The sequence below is a fragment of the Trichosurus vulpecula genome, chromosome 1 (genome assembly GCF_011100635.1).
Source record: "Trichosurus vulpecula isolate mTriVul1 chromosome 1, mTriVul1.pri, whole genome shotgun sequence".
Taxonomy (NCBI): Eukaryota; Metazoa; Chordata; class Mammalia; order Diprotodontia; family Phalangeridae; genus Trichosurus; species Trichosurus vulpecula.
The window spans coordinates 441,445,011-441,469,347 of NC_050573.1; the positions used below are offsets into that span (position 1 = coordinate 441,445,011).

Genomic DNA, 24,337 nt, shown 5'->3' on the forward strand with positions numbered 1-24,337 from the left:
TCTTATACCACGATTTGTTTAGCACTTCCCCAGCTGATGGGCAGTTTGTTTAGCAATTCCCTAACTTTGTTTCCAATTCTTAGCTATCATAATATTTTGGAGTATTTGGGGACTTTTTTTCTTATCAATGGCTTCCTTGGAGCATAAGCCCAGTAATGCAATTTCTGGTTCAAAGAGAATGGGCATTTTGGTCACTTTGTTTGCATAATTCCCAAATGGTTATACTGTTTCACAGCTCCAACAACACTATATTGGCGTGTGTATCCTTCCACATCCACTCCAACTTCGTTGCCATTTTTTTGGTCATTTTTCCAATGATCTCTTAATTGTCAAGCTCAGTGGCCTTTTCTCAGTTCTTATCCTTCTTGATTTATGCATCATTGAACCTTAACCCTAACCCCCCAGATAGTTTCTCCTCTCTTCATTTTCAGCACATTACTCTCTCTTGGTTCTCCTCCTACCTGTCTAGCCACTCCTTAGTTTCTTTTGCTGGATCATCACCCATGTCCTGCCACCTAACTGCAGGTATATTCCAAAGCTGCGTTCTGTATCTTCCCTTAACAATAAGTCTGTGTCTACTCTAAAACAGATTTTGCTTCTTGGTGTATTGTATAGATTGAAAGAATAAGAAAATAGAAGTGCCTCAGATAAGATAGTCTCTTCTCTCTATACTTCCTCAATGATCTCATCAGCACCCATATGTTTATTTATCAACCCTCTGCAGATGACTCCTGTTTCTATTTATCCAGGCCTGGCCTCTATCTTCAGCATTAGTTCCCACCTTCTACAGTTCTCTCCCACTGGGTATCTCTACTTGGCTGTCCCATTTGTACTTTAAACTCAGCATATCCAAAATGGAACTCATTATCTTCCTCTAAACCCAGCCTTTCTCCAAACTTCCCTATTTTTACTGAGATCACCATTATTACACTGTAACAGATTCACCACATTCACCTATCCCCTTGGAACTTACGCCAATACTGATATTTTCTTCCTGCCCTGGGGTCCACACGGAAACCAAAGCTTGCACAAATAGGCTGCTGTTATAGTTATTCATAACTCACCATCATTATGATGATGATGATGATGATGGATACCACATCTGGTAGATGAAGGAGGTAAGAATGGTTGGCTCTTAGATTTAGCTCTCCATGTAGCAAGATGTGATTTCAGCAAGGAGTGAAGAAGCAGGCCCTTTTCTACCCTGGAATAATGGGAGATTTTGAGGAGGGAAGAGTAGAGACTCAACTAGCCAGATTTCCAACAGTGTAGAATCTTGGTGTTTCATCCAGGCCCTGGCTCCCCTTTGCCTCTCTTGTGCATTTCCTTTCTTTTTCATCAGCTTTTGGATTACTGAAAGGTCCTGAAAGGTCTTAGAGTACTGGAAAGAACAACACAAAGGAGAGCCACAGGCACAGAGAGGCCCTGAGTAAATTTGGCTATTTGACCCAACTCTGCCAGTGCAGAAAGGTTAAGATATAAAATCCTATGGAACACACCACTATGTGTGTTCCAATGAGGCTTAAGTATTCTACTAGCCTTCCAAATGATTGCAGAAATAGTAATAAGTTCATCCCTCTGAAGTGCATGATGCCACTTGATGTCCCTGTGTTTAGCATCCCCTTCCTGTGTGGAAATAAAAGGTCTGTTCCTTTCCTGATTCATGTTTACACATTGGTTATCTCTCTTGCTTCCCCCGCTTCTGGAGGAAGCCCTAGACTGGAGCCCAAAGTAACATTCCTGGAATTTGCAACTTTCCTTGGGAGGGTGTGAGATACGGAGGAAGAGCAAGTGAATGTGTGAATTGGAAAGCCTACTTCTCTCTCTGAGGAATCAGACAACTCCAAAGCAATGAACCAAGGGCAAACCAGGATGGCGGAGGAGTGACAGGGTTGCTTGTCTCTATCATTTTGCTGGAGCAATGTCTTGCTAGCCTCTGGCCTAGACTAACAGTCACATCGGTTTGCAGCCTTGGAGTCACCTTCCACTCTTCATCCTTTCTCACCCCCATATCAAGTTAGGTCTTGTTGAGTCTTCTTCTGCAATATCTCTCACATTAGACCCCTTCTCTCTACTCACTTGTCCATCAGCCTGGTTCAGGCTCTTCTAAGTTCTAGCCTGCATCATTGTAATAAGTTCCTAATAAGTCTCCATGACTCCAGTCTATGCCCTCTCTAAGCCATCCTTTACACAGCTGCCAAAATAATCTTTTTAAAGCATGGTCTATAGCACTCGCCTGCTCAAGAATCTTTGGTGGCTCCCGATGGCTTTTAAAATTAAAAAAAAAATGGGGGGGTGGAGCCAAGATGGTGGAGAAAGGGCAAAGACTCACCTGAGCTCTCTCCAAAACCTCTGCAAAAAAACTTTAAATAATGCCTCAAAACAAATTCTGGAGTAGCAGAACCCACAAAAGGATAGGGTGAAACATTTTCTAGCCCAAGACAATATGGAAGTTTAGCAGTAAAGGTCTGTTGTCCCAGGGTGGGAGTGGAACACAGTCCAGAACAGGCTGTGCCCTAGCAAACCAGCCTTGGGAGCAACAGAATCAGTAGCAGCTGTGGTGGTTTCCAGACCTCACAGCCCACAGACGGTCAGACAATTGGTCAGAAGGATATTATAGGGGTGCCTTTGCTGGCATTGGGGGCAGGACTCTGTTGCATTGCCCAGACTCAGATCCGACTCACAGTCCTGTGTCTCAGTCCCAGGTCAAGGAGGAGTACCAGCACACTAAAACTTGAAGCCCCAGGGAAGTGGGGACCCTAGACACAGTTCCAGGGTGGAAAAGAGTGCTTGTGGTCACTTGCTGTCCAGAGCACAGGCCAGGAGAGTAGTAAACACACCTCTCCCTAGATCATACTACCTCAGAAGAACAAAAAATTTACAGATCCCCAAAATTATCTATGAAATAGCTGCACAAAAAACCTGAAGCTTGGGACAGTACCTTCTCTGCTCCATAAGCAGAGCCCCATTTTAGCTTAGAGTTAAAAGTCAAGAAGCAGGCTGGAAAAATGGGCAAATAGCAGAAAAAGATCTTAACTATAGAAAGTTACTATGATGACAGGGAAGATCAAAAGACAAAACTCAGAAAAAGACAACAAAGTCAAAAATATCCAGAACCCCAAAGAAAACTATGAATTGGTCTTAGGCCATGGGACAGCTCAAAAGGGATTTTAAAAATTAAGTAAGAGAAGTAAAGGAAAAGGTGGGAAGAGAAATGGGAGTGATACAATAAATTCATGAAAAAAAGCTCAACAACCTGGTAAAGGAGGCACAAAAAATATTGAAGAATATAACACCTTAGAAAAAAGAAGAGGCTAAATGGTAAAATAAGCACAAAAATCAAATGAAGAAAAGAATGCCTTGAAAAGCAGAATTGGCCAAATAGGAAAAGAGGCACAAAAATTCACTTAAGGAAAGAACTTCAAAAGTAGAAGTGGCCAAATAGAAAAGGAGGTACAAATGCTCACTGAAGTAAACAATTTCATAAAAATTAGAAGTGGGCAAATGGAAGCTAGTGACTTTATGAAACATCAAGCAGCAATAAAACAAAATCAAAAGAATGAAGAAATAGAAGAAAATGTGAATTATCTCATTGGGGGAAAAACTTACCTGGAAAATAAATCCAGGAGATAATTTAAGAATTATTGCACTACCTGAAAGCCACAATCCAAAAAAGATCCTAGACATCATCTTTCAAGAAATCATCAAAGAAAACTGCCTTGATATTCTAGAAACAATGGATAAAATAGAAATCGAAAGAATCTATCTATCACCTCCTGAAAGAGATCTCAAAATGAAAACTAACAGTAATTCCAGAGCTCCCAGGTCAAGGAGAACATATTACAAGCAGTCAGAAATAAATACTTCAAATATTGTGGAACACAGTCAGGATAACACAAGATTTAGCTGTTTCTACATTAAAGGATTGGAAGACTTGAAATGTGATATTCCAGATGGCAAAGGAGCTAGGTGTTCAAGAATCACCTATCCAGCAAAACTGAGTATAATCCTTCAGGGGAAAAAATGGATATTCAATGAAATAAAGGATTTTCAAGCATTCCTGATGAAAAGACCAAAGCTGAATAGAAAATTTGGCTTTCAAATACAAGACTCAAGAGAAACATAAAAAGGTAAACAGGAAAAAGAAATCACAAGGGATTCAATACAATTAAACTGTTGCATCCCTACATGGGAAAATGATACTTATACCACCTAAAAATTTTCTCATTATTAGGACAGTTAGAAGGAGTATACATAGACAGAAGGCACGGGTGTGAGTTGAATATAATGAGATGATTATCTAAAAAAAAATAGTTAAAGGGTGAGAAAGAGGAGAGGAAAGGGAGAAGTAGAATGAGGCAAATTATCTGACCTAAAAGAGGCATGAAAGAGCCTTTACAGTGGAGGGGGACCTGGGAGAGGTGGAGAGAAGTTTACTCTCATTGGAATTGCCTCAAAGAGGAAATAACATACACATTCAGTTGGGTATAGACATCTTTCTTACCATACAGGAAAGTAGCATTGGAAGGCATAAGAGAAGAGAGTAATGGGCTTATAAGAGGATGGATTGGGGAGGTAAAAATCAGAAGCAATATACTTTTGAGAATGGACAAGGTAAAAGGAGAGCAATAATAGGATAAACAGGGGGGAAAATAGGATGGAGAGAAATAAATAGTTGGTGATCACAACTTTGAAAAAAAATTTGCAGCAAGTTTCTTTGATAAAGACCTCATTTCTCAAATACATAGAAAACTGAGTCAAATTTCAAGAAATAAGAGCCTTTCCTCAATTGATAAATGGTCAAAGAGTATGAACAGGCAGTTTTCAGACAAAGAAATCAAAGCTAACTATAAGCATATGAAAAATGCTCTAAGTCACTATTGATTAGAGAAATACAAATTAAAACAACTCTGAGGTATTACCCCATACCTATCAGATTGGCTAATGTGACAGAAAAGCAAAATATAGGAACAGGGGATATGGAAAAATTGAGACACTAATGTCACTGTTGGTGAAGTGGTATACTGATCCAACCATTCTGGAGAGCAATTTGGAACTATTCCAAAAGGACTACAATATCATGCATACCTTTTGACCAAGCAATACTACTACGAGATCTGTATCCCAAAGAGAGTTAAAAAAAAAAAGAAAAGAAAAAAGACGTATACATACAACAATATGTACAGTAGCTCTTTTGGTGGTGGCAAAGAATTTGAAGTTGAGGGGATGCCCATCAACTGGGGAATGGCTGAACAAGTTGTTGCATATGATTGTGATGGAATACTATTGTGCTACAAAAAATGATGAGCAGGATGTTCTGAGAAAAACCTGGAAAGACTTAAATGAACTGATGCAAAGGAAACGAGCAGATCCCGGAGAATATCATATGCGGTAACAGCAATATTGTATGATGACCAACTTGAATGACTTAGCTATTCTCAGCAATGCAATGATCCAAGACACTTCTGAAGGACTTATGAAAAATGCTATCCATCCCCAGAGAAAGAACTGAAGGCATCTGAATGCAGATCAAAGCATACTTTTTCTTTACTTTATTTTTCTTGGGAGTCTTTTGTCTGTTTTCTTTCACAACATGACTAACATAGAAATATGTTCTGTATGACTGCACATGTATGAGCTCTATTAAATTGCATACCTCCTCATTGAGGGGGGATAGGAGGGAGAGAGAGGGAGAGAACTTGGAACTCAAAAAAATGTAAACAACAAATGTTAAAATTTGTTTTTACATGTAATTGGGGAAAAATAAAAATATTAAATTAAAATTAAAAAAACAACTCAGCCTGACATTTAAAGCTCTTCACACTCTGGCTTCAGCTTTCTTTTCTAGTCTTACCTAACGTATTCCCCTTCATTCATTCTATGTTCCAGCCAAACTAGATTACATGCTGACGATCCACATACCCTGCCATGGTGCTTTTTCACAGGCTGCCCCCTTCACTGCAACTCGTTCGCTCCTCACTGCCTCTTAGAATTACTAGCTTCCTTTGAGGCTCAGCTCAGGTGCACCTTTAGGAAGTCTTTTCCGATATCCTTGCTTGTTAGGACCCTCTCCCTCCTCAAATTATCTTGCATTTACTTATCTTTTTAAAAGCCATACCCATCCTCAGTAGAACGTTTGCTTAAGAACAAGGGCTGTTTGCTTTTTCTTTGTATCTCCATCAAATAGTACAGTGCCTTGTACATTGTAGGCACTTGACAAACCCTTATTGAATTTTATTGTTGGACAACTTGAACATAGAAAGGCTAAATGATTTAAAATCACACAATAAGTTAGCAGGAGAGCCAGGAGCAGACGTTAAGCTAGAGGTCACATTGAATTATTTTCTCAAAGTACTCCAGGATCTACAGGTATAGAGTTGAAAGGGATCTCAGAAGCCACCTAATCCAGCCCCTTCATTTTACAGATGAAGAAACTGAGGGTGAAGAAGGTTGTGACTTGCTCAAGGTCATACAGGTAGTAAATATCGAAGGAGGCATTTGAGCCCATACAGGTCCTCCAACTTCAGAGTCAGTATCCACTCCATTGTAACACGCCTCCCTTTTTTCTCCTTTATTTGAAAAATGGGAGGAGCAGGAGGAATGATTTAAAACATTTTATTTCCCCCAATTATAAGCACTTTCATTGCATTTCTAATAAAGAAAAAAAATGAAACAAATCTTATTTTGACACAATTTCAAACTTGGCCTAGAAAACCGGCTATTGGGGGTGGAATAGGGTGGGGTAGGGAGTGGGGGGAAGTAAGGAGGGGACAGGCAGGAACCATCTGGTCAGTTCCAATAAACTTCTTCCTTCAGGCCCTAGGTTTATTTTTGGTGTGACTTTTCAAGTGCATTTGAATTCTTATTTGAGAGCAGAGCACTGAAAAGTGGAAGTGGGGGTGGGGATGTTGGGGGACGCAGCCTGGCCTTCAGAGCAACACTCTGCCCTGGGGAAGCTCTAGTTGTTTGCTCCAACAAAGCTAGTTGGGGCGCTGTTCATTTTCCCTGTCTCAGTTTTTCTCAAATCCAGCTCCTCTTCCTCCAACCTAGGTATTGTCCAGATTTTGGAATAGTCTCCCCACCGCCTTGTCCTCCCTGTATCACTCCAGTTCCCCCAACCCCACCTTGCCAGCTACTTACGAATGTCATGTCTGGCCAATGCCTCCTTCTCCCAATCCTCTTTCTCCTTTGCATTTTTTGAAAGACCCTTCCAGGACCAGGCCAAAGTGTTCCTCAGATTGTCACTCAGCCCCTTCATGGCTCCTCCCAGCCTCCCCTTCCCCCGGGTCCCTTGTTCAGATGTGATCTCTGCTGGTACCATGTCCTTTCTACTCCCACGCTCAGACCCCAGGGCAGAATGATTGTGGCACAGGGAAGTGGCCAGGCTTGGCTTGCAGGCAGGTGTATGTATAATGGGTGGGTAGGCAGCAAAAGGAAATAGCTATGATTAACTTCAGTCAAGGCTATGGGAATTCCCTCAGGATTGAATGCCCGGGGTGTCTTGGTATCCTGAATGCTTAGCACAGTGCTTGGCCCTTAGCAGGCACTTAGCAAAGGCTGCTGTTTTGAATATCTGAGAGCAGAAAATCTGTAGGGCCATGTACAGCAGTAGTGCTTAGGTTGGCAGCTGGAAAGAGCTGATGAATCAGGGTGGGGGCCCCACCATGAAGCAGAAGGAAGTAGCCCATGAAACCAGTGACATTTGATGCATATTTCTTAGTTCTCTGTTCTTCCTCTCAATATGCCCTATCTCTTCCCAGAACGTGGATTATTCTGCCTTAAGAGCTATCATGTAGTCAAACTATTGTTTGCCTGACCTTTAAAATTAAGCATAAAAATCCCAGAAAATCAGCAAAGAGACACTGATACAGTTAATAGCTTCAGCAAAGCTGCAGGCTGCAAAATAATTTCATAAAAATCAATAGTATTTCTATATAATAAAAACAAAATCAAAGAAGCAGTAATAGAAAGGGAAATCCCATTCACGATGACAAAATTATAAATTATTTTGGGGGTTAAAGCACATTCAGTACATCTACAGATTCAATTACGAAATGCTCTTTTTTAATTAATTTTTTTCAATCAGCAAAAATCTACCTTTTCTCACTTCTTCCCCAACCCCACTCCCACTGGAAAAATAAAAATAAAAAACCTGCTACAAACATGTATAGTCAAGCAAGTCAGATTCCCATTGGCTAAGAGGGCAAACATTTAGCTGCAGGTGTTCTCTACCTTGGGAAGGCTTCCCTCTCTTTTTTCTTAGCCTGATCCTTCAACTTACTTGAAAAATTTGATTCTATTTTTTATTGATCTCTTATGTTTTTATATCACCTTCACCTCCAAATACATTCCTTCGCTCTCTCTGGAAAGCCATTCTTCATGACACAAATTTTAAAAGGCGGAAATATTTCTGTCTTCTTTTAAGTCTCAGACGAAGTCCCACTTTTTGCAAGGAGACCTTCCTGATTCCCCTTTACCTTAATGCTTATCCTTTAATTTTATATGCAATTATTCTGTATATGCATTGTTTGTATGTAGTTGTTTACATGTTGTCTCCCTCATTAGACTGTGAGCTCCTTGAGAGTGACTTTCTTTTATCTTTCTTTGTATCCCTGGCACATAGCACAGTGTCTGCCACATAGTAGCTGATTTATAAATGTTTGCTGGCTTAACATATCACAAAACCAACCAAGATATCCACAGTTGTCTGATAGTATATGTTGTATTCCAAATCCAAAGCCCCCTACCTCTAGAAAGAGAGAAAGAAAATGCTTTTTTTAAAAACTCTTCCCTAGCACCTGAATCACAAAAGAGCTGAAATAGCCCTGAAGTTGTGATCTCACTTATAAAGGATCTGTAACTATTGGAGCCTAGAATATGCTGCTTAGCAATATATATATATATATATATATGTATATATATATATATATATGTCAATAAATGGCAGGACGTTGCTATAGAACCAACAGATGGCAGTAGCAACTCAGCAGAGGGCTAACAAATGACTGAAAAGTAGAGAAAGCAGTTCAGCAGATGACTTCAGTAGCTCACAGATCAGAGGAGAAAGCAGCCACCTCTGTAGGAAAGCAGCAAGAGGCTCCAGAGGCAGAGATCTGTTCTGGCTGGGATATACCCCTAGAAACACAAGTTGTTCAGCTCACATGTATTCTATTTCTTACTACTGCTGTAGGAATCAGTTGAAAAAAGTGTGCCCCTCTGTGTATGGCGAGATGTTGTTACCTCAATACTCTGTTTAATTAAGTGCCTTTGCTTTGAGTTAATATGTCCTCTGGTAAAAGGGATATGTGCAAGTCCTACAGTATGAACTATGATTTTGAAGAGGTGCTGATTCAAGGAGATTTTTGAACCCTAGGTATAGCATTCAGGGAGTCGTATCAAGAGAGACTTAGAATCCAATTTGATACAATAATTGCTTTCTTTTATAAAAATCTCCCAAGACACAGCCTATCACTTTCAACCATATTTTCCCTTACCAATTAATCGGTTTAAAGGATAATCAAATTTCTGACTTCTTTCTTGACATTAAATTTTTTTTCAATTAGGCATTTATTTTATCTCTATTTCTCCCTGATTTTTTTGTTACAAAATTATGTTATTAATCTTAACGGACTCTTAAGGCAAACATTCTATTCCTCCTTATCATACTCTCCACAGTGGCTGTTCCAAACCTTCTTATTTCTCCTCAAGTCTTTTATGCTACCTCTATGCTCTTAGCTAAGAATGTTGCCTTATACTTTTGAAAAAAATTATGCCATTACTAAGAGCTCCCCCTTCGCATTTCCTCCTCATCTCACATCAGTCAGCTATCTTCCACTTTTTCCTCCACTCTAGTCTTGGATGAAGTGGCCCATTTTGTTGCCAAAGTCAGACCATTGACATGCACCTTTGATTCAAAACCCCACTAATTCCAAGGCTCTGGATCTGCACTGGGCTATCCTCTTTTTGCTCTGGACTATCTCACTTGGTGGTGTCATTAGCTCCCATACATTCAACTGTCATCTTCAATAGAGACACTTCCTAGATCTAAATGCCCAGCCCTACTCTCTCTCATGTTCTACAGTCAAGCTTCATTTCACATTTCACTGACTTTTGGACATCTTGAACATACTAAAGACATTTTAAACTCAACATGTTCAAAACAGAACTCACCATCTTTCTCTTTTAAACCTTCCCCTCTTCTCAACTTTCCTATTACTGTCAAGATCACATCTATTCCCCCCAGTCACTCAGGCTTGGTTTTATCCTTGACTGTTAACTCTTATTCACCCTACATATCCAATTCATTACCAATCTTATCCTTTCCACCTTTACAACATCTCTCATGTATATCTCCCTGTCTATATTCATAGCCACCACCCTATTTCAACCCCTTATCACATTTAACTATTGAGAGGTGATGAGTCTATTGCAATAGCCTTCTAACTGCTCTTTCTGCCTCAATCTCTCCCCACTCTAATCCATTCTGCACTCAGCTGCCAATGTGATTTTTTTTGAAGCAGAGATGAAACCATGTCACTTTCCTCCGCCTCTCATCAATGAGTTCAAGTAGCTCTCTGTTAACCATCAGGATCAAATTTAAATTTCTCTGTTTGGCATTTAAAACTCTTTATAACCTATACCCTTCCTACCTTCCAGTAGTCTTATACTACTTCCCTCCACAACGCTCTGATCTGAATATACTGCCCTCCTTACCATTTCTCTAACATGGGTCTCCATCCCCAAATTCTGTGCCTTTGCCTTGGCTGCTCTCCTCCCCTCTGCCTCTTAGATTTACTGGCTTCCTTCAAGTTACAGCTCAAATCCTATTTTTGTAGAAGGGCCCCTTTCCTGCAACTGCTAATGTCTTCCCATTCGTATTGCTTGTACCTGGTAATTTACATCATTTCTCTCCCAATGTAAACTCTTAGGGGTTGTTTTTTGTTTCTTTTACTGTTCTTTTTATTTCCAGAGCACAGTGCCTGGCACATAATAAGTGCTTAATAAATGCTTTTTGACAACTGAATTAGGAAAAGGAAACAAGGATGAGTATTCCATAAGAAGGACCAGTCAAGGCAGCTTGAAAACTGTCAGAAGAAATGTAATTGTTTCGGTTTCTAAATAAAAGTTCCTTAAAAAAAAACCAAACTCTCAACTTTGTTTGAACTAGCCTATGGAGTAGAGATTATTCATACTTTAATCAGGAGAGATTAGAGAACCTAGGTCCTGCTAATGATCAGGTGCAGAAGGACTACCATGCTAGAAGAACCAATGGAGCCAGGGCAGGAGTAAAAAACCTTACCTGAAAAAGAAAATCAAAAAGGACTATGGATAGTGATCCCTTTCCATCTCTTCTATAGTTTCTCTTATCTTGTAATATTCTTATTAAAGTAAAACAGGCACTCTTTCATTCAGCAATTCAGTGTTTGCTCTACCTCTCCCATAAAAAAAGATGCTTAATTCTACGTAGAATGGTTTTACACTGCTCTTCCATTGAGTTATTTATAATAACTATACCTCTAATAAAGTATATTTGAAATGTTTGTCTTTATCAAGTGAAAAATAAAGGATAAAATAAAATAAACAGTTTGGGCAGTGGTAATGAACTAACCTAGCTAACCTAGTGGCATAAAAGTTAACCACTGGTGATCTAGAAAGTTCACCTAAGCAGAAAAACCTCATTCTCTAAGAAGTCTATTTCAAGTTTTATTATACCAAGATTCTGGCACTGGTGAAAATGGACTTTGAATTTATTACTTAGTAAATGTTTATTTCATGAAGGTTTTTCATATGCTAATTGTCCAATTTTTTATACCTGTGCATGCTATATGGTATATTATACCTGGGTGTGTACATAACACAAACAACAGTAAATATTATGTATGTTGTCCAGATTTTGACATGTAGTCACATTGGCAGTCCATCCAAATAACCATTCAGCAAGTAACAATCACCTACTATATGTCTGGTACTGTGCAAGGAGCTGGGAATACAAAGACCAAAAAACCTAGATATGCCTTTAGGGAGGAGTTCACATTGTAACAGGGGGATACATGTACACACACTACATACATATGTACATACAAACATACAAGTCCATTGATATGTATAACTTGGTTAGGTATTTCAAAGACACAATGAACTGGGCCTAGAACTGGATAGAAAGAAGAGATTTAGGGAAATTATGCAATACTTTTAATATAGAGAGTAATTGCTTTATGTAAATTTCCAATATGCAAACTTGTCTTTATGTAAAGAATTCTGAAAGAAATCCATGTGAGGATTCTGAAGGAGGATCTGATTGAGCTGCTAGCTGCAAAGACTGCAGAAGAAGAGAGGGTGAGGTCAAACCAAAAAGATTCATGGCACAACAGTCGGCAGAATCATCTCATCATTTGAGTGAATTTTTTTCTTGTATTGAAAAGATGGATCCAAATACTTCAAGATATAAAAGTTCAAAGACCAGTTGAGGATAATATCACTTGCTATCAATGGATATGCAAGGAAAGAAAAGAGAGCCACTGTCCAAACATCTCTCTATAGCTTCATAAAAAAGTTGCACATCCAACCACCAGCGATAAAGGCTGAGTGCAGGGGGTAGAGAAGGGGCAACATACTTCACACCTATGCGAACTTTACTGTGTGCTGTACAGTACTGTGCATACTTTATCATTAACTTTACCTTTCATTTCATTTTATTATTATCATGACACAGTATATAATACATCTGTATTTTAGTACATTTTGTGACTTGCATAAAGGTATTATTTTGTGTATGCCTTTGTTATACAAGTTAAGTGAAGTGGGTGGGGATAAACTCATGTTACATAAAAATCTGTATAAATTGCTTTATGAAGAAGTCTATAAAATGGTTCACTAGTGAGAACTGCCAGTAATCCTAAAATATTTCCTAACACACACACGCACACACACACAAATAACTTTTTGACATGTCCCTTATATAACATAAGAAGTAATCGCCTATCATTTTTACTGTTAAGAACATTACCTATAGGCTGCTAATATCTCCTTCTATGTACGTATCAGAAACATAATGTGTCAAACATGTGAAAACTTTATGGTGCACTTTTATTTAAGAATTTTTCCGTTTCATCTAAACGATTAATCTGTCATTGACAAAAAATAACTCATCTCAATTAATTTACTTGCTTTCTCTGCTAATTTTAAGAATGTGTTCTACATGTTAAATTTAATTTTTAAAGACTGAAAGCAATAAAAGCAAACATATACTCTGCCTTCTATTATTTTAATTACTGTCCTCTTAGAAAGAAAAAAAAACCTTGAACTCAAAGTTTTAACAAGCAAATGTTAAAATTATTTTTACATGTAATTGAAGAAAAATATTATATAATTTTTTAAAGGGAAAAAACCTTGGAAAAATACCTAAAATCACACAATTCTGGAATTTTTCAGAGAGTTCCATAAGAATTCTAATTTTTAAAAAACAATGACAGAAAAGTAATGTATGTTTAGGCTCATATCAATTTCTGTGTCTTGAATTTTGAAATATTGGTGATAACTTTTACAACATTGATTTGCATCAATGATCTACATTCTAATTGATATTTTAGAGTCCCTATGTAGCTCAAGAAACATTCTACCCCAAACACACTGTGTATTTAAAGCATATCTTTGTTTGCTATGAAATAAACCTCCAAAGCTATTCAGAACAGGAACTACTGATGCATGCCAACTTATTCTAGCAAAAACTGAATACATTTGTCATAATAACTCTTATCTTCTACTACTATGAATGTATCTAAAGTCCATTCTGTTTTTTTTTAAAAGAGGGTGGGGTTTTTTTTTTTGAAATTTCAATAATTATTTACTATCATTAGAAATTTTATGTGGTGTTAGAAGCAAGGGGTCAGGAGTGGGATTGGCTGTGTAATGATGTCAGATTCCATAGTACACATCAACTAAGGTGGTTAAAACCAGTTCACTTACCCTGGAAGACCTTATCACCCTTTTAATTTCTGGCTGAAACTAAGGATAATAGAAGACACCTCTGAATAGCCAAAACAAGCTTTTATTTTTAATGATCAAGAACAGTTCATGATACAATGTCCAGACAAACTTCAAGAATCAACTGACATAAGGGTCAGGAATTTCAGCTATAGAAAACAAGAAATAGGATTCAAAATTCAGGCAATTGTAGTTTACTGTCAAAACAAGGAAATTAAGGGAAATAGAGATCATACATCAAAGGTCATGCATAAAAGCTATGATTCTGCCATGTACTATGACTTTACCAGTACAGAAATAGGTCCAAAGAAATAGAAATCCTACATAATGATTCTGAAAAGCACTTTGTTTTTCCTTTTGACCAGTCTCAGACAGTGACAGAGAGCACAGATAAAAGGGGACATGGATCCATAATTGTATCTCACTTTCACTTTATTAACACACCAACTCTTTGTTCTTGGGGTTTTCCTAGAAGATGGAGTTTTTATTCTTTAAATTGACATTTATCCCAGAAGTGTCCAGATTTCCTAGAATTTTTATAAGAATACCAGGTATTCCAGTAATAATTTTGAGATACTAGAGTTTCTGTTAGATAAAGCTAGAGACTAGACCTGTGATTTCACTGATATAGGGATTTCCCAGGTGAGGAAACTCTCTGTCAATGCAGGCTGGCACCTTCTCTCCAAACTTAGAGAGTTGTTTGGAGTACTGAGAAGTTAAGTGACTTTTTTCAGGGTCATAAAGCCAGCATATGATAGAGCAGGGATGTGAACCCAGGCTTTGAGGTTGGCTCTCTAGCCACAAACACCATGATGCTATTGATCTTGAGTAATGTTAACACCACCCCACACTCAAGTGAAGGCTTCCTTTTCACTACTGAGGAAAAGATAATGAAACATCATCGAATGACATCGTATGACAGCAGTGCAACATTGCATAAACTGTCTTGAGGCTGGTACAAATTGTTTTGTTTTGTGAGCTTATTTCAACAACAAGCTTGTTGTGGTGAACTTTCAAAGTTAAAAAGTCAAGATGACTCAAACAAATGTTAATAAATGCTTAGCCTAATACATGCCGATTTCAATTTATAGTGAAGTCAAATTTTACTGCTTTTGTTCAAAGGTTAGGTTTAAGATCTCAATATAAGTTATCCCTGAAAACCTTGCCTTCTTACATATTTAATTCAAATACGTACAGGTAAAACATGGAAAAAATGTGGGGAAAAATTACCCAAAGTGGCAAAAAGTAAAAACTATTTAGTTTGATAAACCCTAACAAAGTCTGAGTTTTTTATTAGTAAAAAAGTAAAACAATTACTTTTTTTCTTCTTTAAAAAATATGGTAACCTTAATTATTTATTAATTTATTAGATACTGTACTTTAGTTTCTTTATAAATATTAAAATATTAAACTATATTTAACTAAAGCATTACATAATTCAGAGCTTTAATACATATTACAATCTTTACAACAGTACATTTTATCTTAAGTATTTCTCATAAAAAGTAGCTCCCTACATGTAATCCCAGCTGCTGGTGGATCTCTTCAGTTCTGGAGTTCTGAGCTTCAGTGGGCTGAGTCAACCAAGTGTCCATGCCAAGTCTGACATCAATATCGTGAGCTCCTGGAAGGGGGTGGTGGTGAGGAGGAGCCAGATAGAAACAAGACCTGATTGCCTAAAGAGGCTCAAACTGGCCTACATCAGAAACAGAGTAGGTCAAAGCTCCCAAGCCAGTCAATAGTGGGATCAGGCCTGTTAGTAGCCCCTGCACATCTAGCCAAAGCAAAAGAAGGAGGCTCAGTCTTAAAAAATTTTTTTAAAAAAGAGTCAGATGTAATAAAATAAGACATTGCTTTTCTGAGCTGCTATATAAATAGGAGACAACTATTTCTAATCTTAGGATTAAATATTTAAAAACTGAACTATGTGCTTGCAGGGGGCATCGTCATTGTCAAATGTCCTCATTTGACAATGTCCTCACTATTCTCAAGGATGAAAATCATTAAAAAAGGCTAATAAGCAAAATGAGTAAGCAGCTTTTTGGTTCTTTATAGTCCCATAGATACAATTAATGTGATTTTCTTTAGGTACCCTAAACAAATAAACACATTCTATTGGTTCCCGCCAAAACAAATTTATAACCTAAACACTATTGACATCCGTACCAGAAGATTCTAGCATCAAGTCATTTTTGCATTCGTTGAATCAATCTGTAATTTTAAAATAAGGATTTAAAATATTCACAGTTAAGAAATGACCTCTTCTAATGTAAAATTCTTCTTGTTCATTTGAAAAAGCTATCGATGGTATATTTGGAATTGTTTGGTTTGGTTTTCTTTGATGTTGAATTCTGGGTCAGCAATCCTGGCCTGGAATAAAAAAAAAAACATAAACTTAGCTGAAATGTAGGCAAGGACACATTTTTTCCCTCCACAACTTTCTAGAAAACTGAATTTTATTTTTTATCATGTTCATTTCTTTATAGAAAAGAGTCAAGCACTTTCTTATGAAGCAGAGCTAAGGCCAGTTTTTGGCCATCTTTGTTAATGACTGAATCAACTGTACCTTTTGGTTTTTGCTGTGATATTCACAGCCTTCTGTATTTTGCCGGAGCTCCCTACAGAAATGACAAAAACAAATTAGGAAATTCTAAAATGAACAATTTAAATATAATAAAAAGGAGTCTGTCAAAAAGTTAAAAACAATTTCAGAAAAACAAAAATGCCCCTGAATGGATTACTAAAGAAGACAAAAGTTTCTGGTAAGTTTCATAGTTTTTATTAGCAATTGCCAAAGAAAATTAAGTTCCCATCCCAATTTCTTTATAATTTTACTAGCTGACTTAGTATTTTACTTAATCCTCTTTTGGAAATTTGGCCAGCCACTGCTTCTGTGCCCTACATAAACCATCCTTTTCTTTCTTCTTTAGTGTAGCACAATTGTTGATGCAGAAATGATTTTCTGTATTAAACCAAATACTGCACATTACTGTATTGTATACTGCAATTATGTATAAGTACAGAAAAAAGGAGACTTTGAAGTGGATGAGAACATCCAAAAGCCAGTGAAAGGCTTCCTGACTGTGCAATTATAAGCAATTTGCCACTTTGCCTTTGTAAATGTACTTTGAAGGTATTGCCTCTTGAGGTAGACTGAACAGTTCCTTAAATCCCTGGGCTCTCAGTTCTTTCTGGTCTTGATGAAGCACATTCCAAGTCCTTTTCCCAAAGTTCAAACAATAGCAGTGTCAAGTCCATTCAAACTCAGAGTAGCACAATTATATTTTCTCAAATGGAAACACAAACTACCCCTTTATAATTGGATGTACTTTGCATTGAATGGCATCAGTCCACTAATAAACATATAAATATTTAGAAAAATAAATTATTTAAAGGCAAACTTACCAGTACTTTCAGAATTTTCTGTTGGACAATTCATAACTGGACTAACTTTGTCCTCCCTTAGTTCGTCAATAAGACTTTTATTTAAGCAAATGTCTATGTGACTATTGAAGAGAATCAGATCAGAAGTCTTTTGCTTTAAGTTGCAAACAGGACACACCAATGTTTTATCTCTTGGCAAAGAGGTCTGGAAGGTTGTTTGCCCACCTGAGGACTTGGCATCATATCCTTCATTTTCATGGGGAGAATTCTGATAAAAATATTCATCAAGAGAAGACTTGCTCCAGAGGCTAGAATACTGTTTTGGGCTTTGCTCATCCCCTGCTCTTGTGTTTAAAGTCTCTGTACTTTTTCCTTTAGAAAGCACATCTATACTTACTGAAGGCACAATATCTACTAAAGGGCTTTCTGTAGTTTTATGGGTTATTAAATCTGGATTTGCTTCTGAACAAAAAGATTGTGATTGTGAGACAGCCACCATTTTGGGGTCACAGTTTACCAGCGTCCCACTGAGACATTCATCCACATGCCTGTTAAGTGCTTCCAAACAGATTCTTCCTTGTTCCTTAAAACAAATAGGACAGGTAAAGATCTGACAGTCATCTACATTTTCTGATGTTTCTAAATTCTCTTTCATTTCTTTCTTTGAAAGACTAGGTGGCTGTGAAACTTGGAAGCCTTGTTTAGTCTCAGGCTCACATTTAAAGATGTCTTGGTGGTTCCAACTCATTTCTGATCGCTTTTTAGTGAAGAAACTCTCCTTGTGAGATGTTTCTGGAGGCTTCACAACTTGATCTTGGTCATTTTTCTCTAGCACAGACCCAACAGGATCTAGGGCATGGCTTCCAGATTTTAAGAAGCTAATGATGCTTCTTTGTCTGTGTCTCCCGTCTTCTTCATTGGAAAAGCCTGATATCCGTACACCTGAATATAAGCAATAGCCATAAAAATTAATTTCATCATCAAAGTACTAAATCCAATGAAACAAATAAAACTTTTTTGGTATAATATTTCTTGACATTACACAACAATAACAGAACAAAAACTGTTATTAATTCAAAAGATACTCTTTCATGACTACTATTAACTGGGAACTTACTGACTTATACAATAAAAAACTGTGAAATAATATCTTCCTGTTGTGGGTATAAATGTACAAACTTTTTTGGCTTTTCAATTACCATACTTTTATTCAATTCCGTTTAAATGTATACAATCCTTTATAACAACAATGCTACTTGCTGCTACTGTGGCTGTGTAAGACCAACACCACTAGCACACAGGAGGGCTACTCGCAGAGGTTCTTTGATCTGCTTTTCTAAGGAAAACAACTTTAAGGGGTTTACAATCTCACTTTAATTAAACACACATACATCATTCACTTAGTTCAGGGGAAAAAGTCAGCACCCTGAACTTCAGAGAAAACATAAGCAGAATTTACAAGCAGAAATTATGTAAACAGAGCAAAATAACACAAATCAGCAGGCAGGGCTTCTAACCATAGCAATACATACATAGTTACCAGAGAGAAGAAAAGCACCAACATCTGGGTTTTCAAGGCCAGGGGGTGGGGTTCCTTAACGGCTACCCAGAGTCTCATCTGGCAAAATCATAGGAACAGGAATGCTCTTCTAATGAATGAGCCCCAATGCAAAATGTTAACCTCAGAGTATATATACACTTCTTCAGGGTCAGCCCACACAGGGCGTCAAAACCATGTGACTCAAACTCATGTGACTTAGGCTTTCTTGTGACTTATGCAGGTCATCAAAGACTCTTGATTCAAACAAAGGCAAGGCTCAATCAAAGGCACATGATTACTTTAGTTCTGAGAAGCACTCCAAAAGAAAAAAGTGAAAAGTCCCACTTTGCTTGCTGTTACACCCTTAAACATGAAAAATGATGATGACACATTGCAAGGATGACATGTACTTTGAGGTTTTTTTTTCCTGTATTAGTAATGTATTTAAGCTTACGTGCTCTCTTCTCTCTTTATCTACTTTCACTTAGCAATAGCACATTATTGTGCAATGGCTGGCTATATTTTGAGTGTAGTTTATGGCAAAGAAGAAAGCAGTTCACTGGTTCAACTGCCATTAAGCATCCTGCTTTACAACTAAGATAATAGGCAGCAGAATGTTAAAAACAATCTAAACAGTTTATAGAAACAAAACAAAACAAAACAAAATGTGGAGGCCAAAACATTCCCAAATTCATTACTTTGTGAAAGGGAACAAAGAAAGAAGCATTTATTAAGCACCTACTATGTGCCAGGCACTATGTTATACACTTTAAAAATATTAACTCATTTGATAACATTATCACTTCTCACTTGATAACATTAGCTTAACAAAGTAAGGAAAAACTGAAAAATGTTATACCCATAAGTCTTAGTCGTAAGGGCCGTGGGTAATCAGCATCAATTTCTACTTTTAGCAGTTCCTTAGCAATAGAAAATATTTCTTCTGCAGTAGAAACAACAGCTGCAACGGTAGATGCTCGAGTTTTTACTTCAAAATTCACATTCTTCAGCTTAATTGTAACTGTTTTGCCCTGTAAAACAAACCAAACATGTATATAAATATTAGTCTGGATTTGCTCAAGTCTAGATTGTTACAAAACTGGAGTATGACCCATAATTGGTATTTTTTTTTTAGTATATACATATATTTCTTTCCTTCCTAAGATTCTCATTCTGGGGTGCAGCTTCAATTAGGACATATCCCCAAACTTGTTTTTCTTCTTTAAAATTGGACCTTTTAATAAATTCATTGCTCCTCTCTCCTTTTTCTTAACCAGTATTTTGCTTGAGGTGGGGGACACATAAGCAGTGTGGGACAGAAAGAGTTCTGGCAGAAATCCACCAAGAGGGATCTTCTTACTGAGAGGCTCCCCAAAGCCCAGTAAAAAGGTCACAGAAGGATCTCCCCAATGTAGCTAATAATGCCTTACCTTAAATCTCATTTCCATAGGATATTTGCATGATAAAGAAAACAATCTATGTTAATCTTTGTCTTGCCTAACCCCATATGATTAGGGTCTAATCCTCAGGAATCAGGTTTATTCTTGGGCAGACTTAAATTTCCAATGATATTGAGGTGCCCAACCTCACTTTTCCCAGACCCCCCAATCTTTAACCCACTTAATGGCTATCTTGGATTAGATCCACACTCAGACTATATTCCTTCTGGTTTGCACTTTTACGTCCAGAGATAAGCTGGAACCAAACAGCAGAAAGGCAGTGGGTGAGTTTTTCCAGGAATTTCCTCACTAGCATTCATTTTTTATTGATATCTTCATCCAATCTATACTATAGTGTGGAATCTTATTTTTTAGATAACAACAAAGCAAAATGAAATACCTTAAGTCCTTCTTTCTGTAGATCCTGAGCAAGATCACTACAAAGTTCTTGGCACAAGCTATACAGTTCCTCTGCTTTACCTATCTCACTGAATGTTCTAAATAGAAAGAAATTTCAGAACACAAAGTTAAGTACAATTTAGGAACAGCTGAAGGACAATAATCAATACAAAGTTATATTTCACGTACTATATTGCATGCTGTTTGACAAAATAAAATCTAGCTAAATAAAAATACTTTACATCCATACTGTAAAATCCAGACAACTAAAAGCCAAAGAGATAAACTATTTTTTGGACAAGGCTAACATGGGAATTTGCTTTGCTTAACTGCATATTTGTTACAAGGTTTTTTCTTTTTTTCAGTGAGGCAAGGGGAGGAGAAATGCTTGAAAGCTGGAAACAATGAAACACACGCATATGACATATATGTATACTTATACACATATATACATATACCTGTATGTATATGTATATGCGTATATGTATAATGTTAACTACATTTGCTAAAAGGCATATTTTAGTGACCTTGTTCCTTAGGCAGTATTACAAAAACAGGTTATTAAAGTCCACTAATAAACAACAATTATGTCACATGAAAACTCAGGCCCATAATGCACATCTACTGCTATAATATAGTGCAATATCTTAAGGGGGAAAGGATGATCAGTTCAATGATTGGTATGATAAACAAAAACCATAGGATCTAAGAAACTGGAAATTATGCAATACCTGACTCTTACTAAAGCGATACTCCCTTTCTCTCACAGGACCAGAAAAAATACCATTTTGGTGCAACGATATTTATTTTATTATTAATGTGCCATCAAGTTAGGTATTGTCTATCTTGGTAGGTAAGCTCAGTCTCAATAAAATATTCCTCTTATACAAAAGCTGAATTCTAACTCTACATTCTAAGTAACTTCAAATTATAAGTTTAGAGTCTAAAAGGTGAACACTAAAGAACAGAACAAAAAGGAAACTGACTACATCTTACAATGACAAAACCGTCGTTCTAGCTGCCTTTTGTCAAGTAAGATCACTGACTGATTAGTGCAAAGCTCAAAATCAATACCAAATGAGAAGGGTCAAGATATGATGATCTGTGTGATTACATCAGTTCCAATGATACTAGATTAAATAATTTTTAAAAATGAGAAATGGACAAAAGTACCAGCACTGACTGAATCACCACTTATTAAGAGAAGTTGAAGCAACACAATACAGGTATCACAAAGACAACTCTAAAAGAGTCCAGAAATGGCTCTAACCTGTAAACATTTGATTTTCTTAGTAGGCGGAGGAACATGGTGTTCAAGGGCAACACCATTACAAGTTCATTTGTAAAACATTAAGGAGCACAATGGAAGGCAGCCAACAGTTCTGCCCTGACTACTAGGAAAACAATTGAGGCTAAATGACCCTGCAGAAAATTTTGCGTGAGACCCAGTTAAATCAGATCATTCTAAGAGTATTTGAAGATGATGAAACTTGATGGAGGATAATGAATAGACAGATGTGAAACAAGACAGATTTCTCTTAAGTTTCTGCTGGGACAGGGTTAGATAAGATTACGACAAAATTAGAGGTGCCTTTAGTGTAGATTTGTACTATGTGGGGTGACCAGGCTTACATGGGGGGATAATGAAAGACAGACTGTTAATGAGGACCTGTGTTTTGGAGGTCCATGCAAGTCCCTAGGACTTTAGCCAGTTAATTTTATCAAGATTGCCAAGACTTGAGTCCTTAAGGGACCTGAATCTACTGTACTTGCCCAGACTTATTCATCTCCCATAACAACTATCCCAAATTGCCAAAAATGGACTGTCACAGATTGGCATACAAACATACAAAGGAGAATGAAACTATAAACAATTATTATGAGTTAGGGTTGCCTTGGAACTCTTGGGCTGAAGAATGGGTGATGTAAGGGGAAGAGTTGAATAGTGGGCTATTTTGGAGGGGAAGAACTACTGAGAATGCAAGGCCCCATATGGCTAACATATGTTAGCCTGGGTTTTCTTAGGACAACACTCCTGAGTCTTATGGTTGTGTTGGGTCAAACGGACAATAAAATAAAGCTTGCATAGCAAAAAGACACTCCTATTCTCAATCTGTACGTTACTCTGTGACTCCAACTTTTAGTGGAGGTCATGCCTGATCTATGCAGTTTCCATAATGATCTGTACTCATCAGTGCTGATAACAGAAGTATTACATTTGGCTTTTTATCACCTGAATACTTGATATATAATGTGGGGAAATAGAAGTAGTATTTAAGAATATGAAGTTAGGAAGAATTAAATCTGTCCAAATCTACTGAGAAGAAATCTGTGCCTGAAGTGCCATAATATTAAAGATACTCAAGAATAAATTTTCAAAATATCTCAAAGAAGGGAAAATCCCAAAATACTAGGGAAAAAAGAGCTACCAAAAAGACAGCTCAAGGATGAAGTATTTACATTCTATGAGGTGGAGATGATACAAGTATCCCCCTGGAACCCTAATGCTATTAGAGATCATTGTTGTTGTTTAGTCATTTCAGTCATGTCTGATTCTTCATGATCCCCTGTGGGGTCTTCTAGAAAAAGATACTGGAGTGGTTTGCCATTTCCTTCTCTAGCTCATTATACAGATGAAGAAATATAGGCCAGCAGGATTAAGTGACTGCCCAGGGTCTCAAAGCTACTACGTACCTAAGGCTGAATTTGAACTAAGGTCTATCCACTGTGCCACTTATCTGCCATATCAGAGGTCATAGGAGGTAAATAAAAGACAAATAGGATTGTTTTTGTTATATTTTGATTATCTTCAAAGAAGAAAGGGAACTGGGAGGAAGGAATACACTAGGAAAACAAAAGGGAGAAAGGATGGGGGAACTTACTGCCTGATATCATCTGTGTGTGCAAGCAGAAGACCACAAACGAGGAAGAAGGAGTGAAGGGAGCACATGTCACTTGAACCTCACTTTCATTTAAACCAGTCATAGGAGAGTAGAACACACTCACACCCACACACATACATAAAGAGTTTGGGGGTAGAAATAACTTCAACTCAACATGGGAAAAGAAGGAAGGAAGGAAAAGAATAAGAGAGAGAGTAAGTTCAGGGAGGAACCAGTCATAAGCAAAAAAAAAAACCAAAACAATTTTAAACACACGAAAAGGTGTTTAAAAGGAAAGAATGAAAAGCTAAGAACCTGTAATTGGGGTCAAGGTGAGGGGAAGAGAAGAGAAGGGCAGTGGAAGCAGATTTGCATCAAATATAAAGCACTGATGCTGAGTACAGCCCTTTTCTCTTACTACCTTTTTATTCTTTGAAAAGAGAGAGAAGGGAGCAAAGAGTGGAAAATAGGAGGGGGGAAAATACAGTCATAACTGTGAATGTGAATGAGGTAAATTCACCCATAAAATAGAGGAGAGCAGAATAGATTGGAAAACAGAATATGAAAATATGTTGCTTATAAGAAACATGAAGCGAAGATTCATATGGAGTTCAAATAAGGGGTTTGAGAAAAATCCGTTATTCTTCAGCTGAACTTGAAAAAACCCCAAAAACCTAGAGTTAGCGAGTATGATCTCAGACAAGGCAACA

At 37.4% G+C, this 24,337-nt stretch overlaps 2 protein-coding genes across 2 annotated transcripts in view; both read right to left on the reverse strand.

Annotated features, from left to right (window-relative positions):
• ANKDD1B (ankyrin repeat and death domain containing 1B) overlaps positions 1-7,321 on the reverse strand; it is a 70,985-nt gene extending 63,664 nt beyond the window's left edge. Inside the window, exon 1 of the mRNA XM_036742293.1 lies at positions 7,141-7,321. Within this exon, the coding sequence (XP_036598188.1) occupies positions 7,141-7,321 (181 nt within the window). The remainder of the gene's footprint in view (positions 1-7,140) is intronic.
• Positions 7,322-15,389: 8,068 nt separating this feature from the next.
• POLK (DNA polymerase kappa) overlaps positions 15,390-24,337 on the reverse strand; it is a 55,840-nt gene continuing 46,892 nt past the window's right edge. The window contains exons 10-14 of the mRNA XM_036763314.1: positions 20,747-20,843; positions 19,767-19,938; positions 17,389-18,309; positions 16,550-16,601; positions 15,390-16,353 (exon numbers count right to left, since the gene is read on the reverse strand). Coding sequence (XP_036619209.1) covers positions 16,269-16,353; positions 16,550-16,601; positions 17,389-18,309; positions 19,767-19,938; positions 20,747-20,843 — 1,327 coding nt within the window. The 3' untranslated portion in view covers positions 15,390-16,268. The remainder of the gene's footprint in view (positions 16,354-16,549; positions 16,602-17,388; positions 18,310-19,766; positions 19,939-20,746; positions 20,844-24,337) is intronic.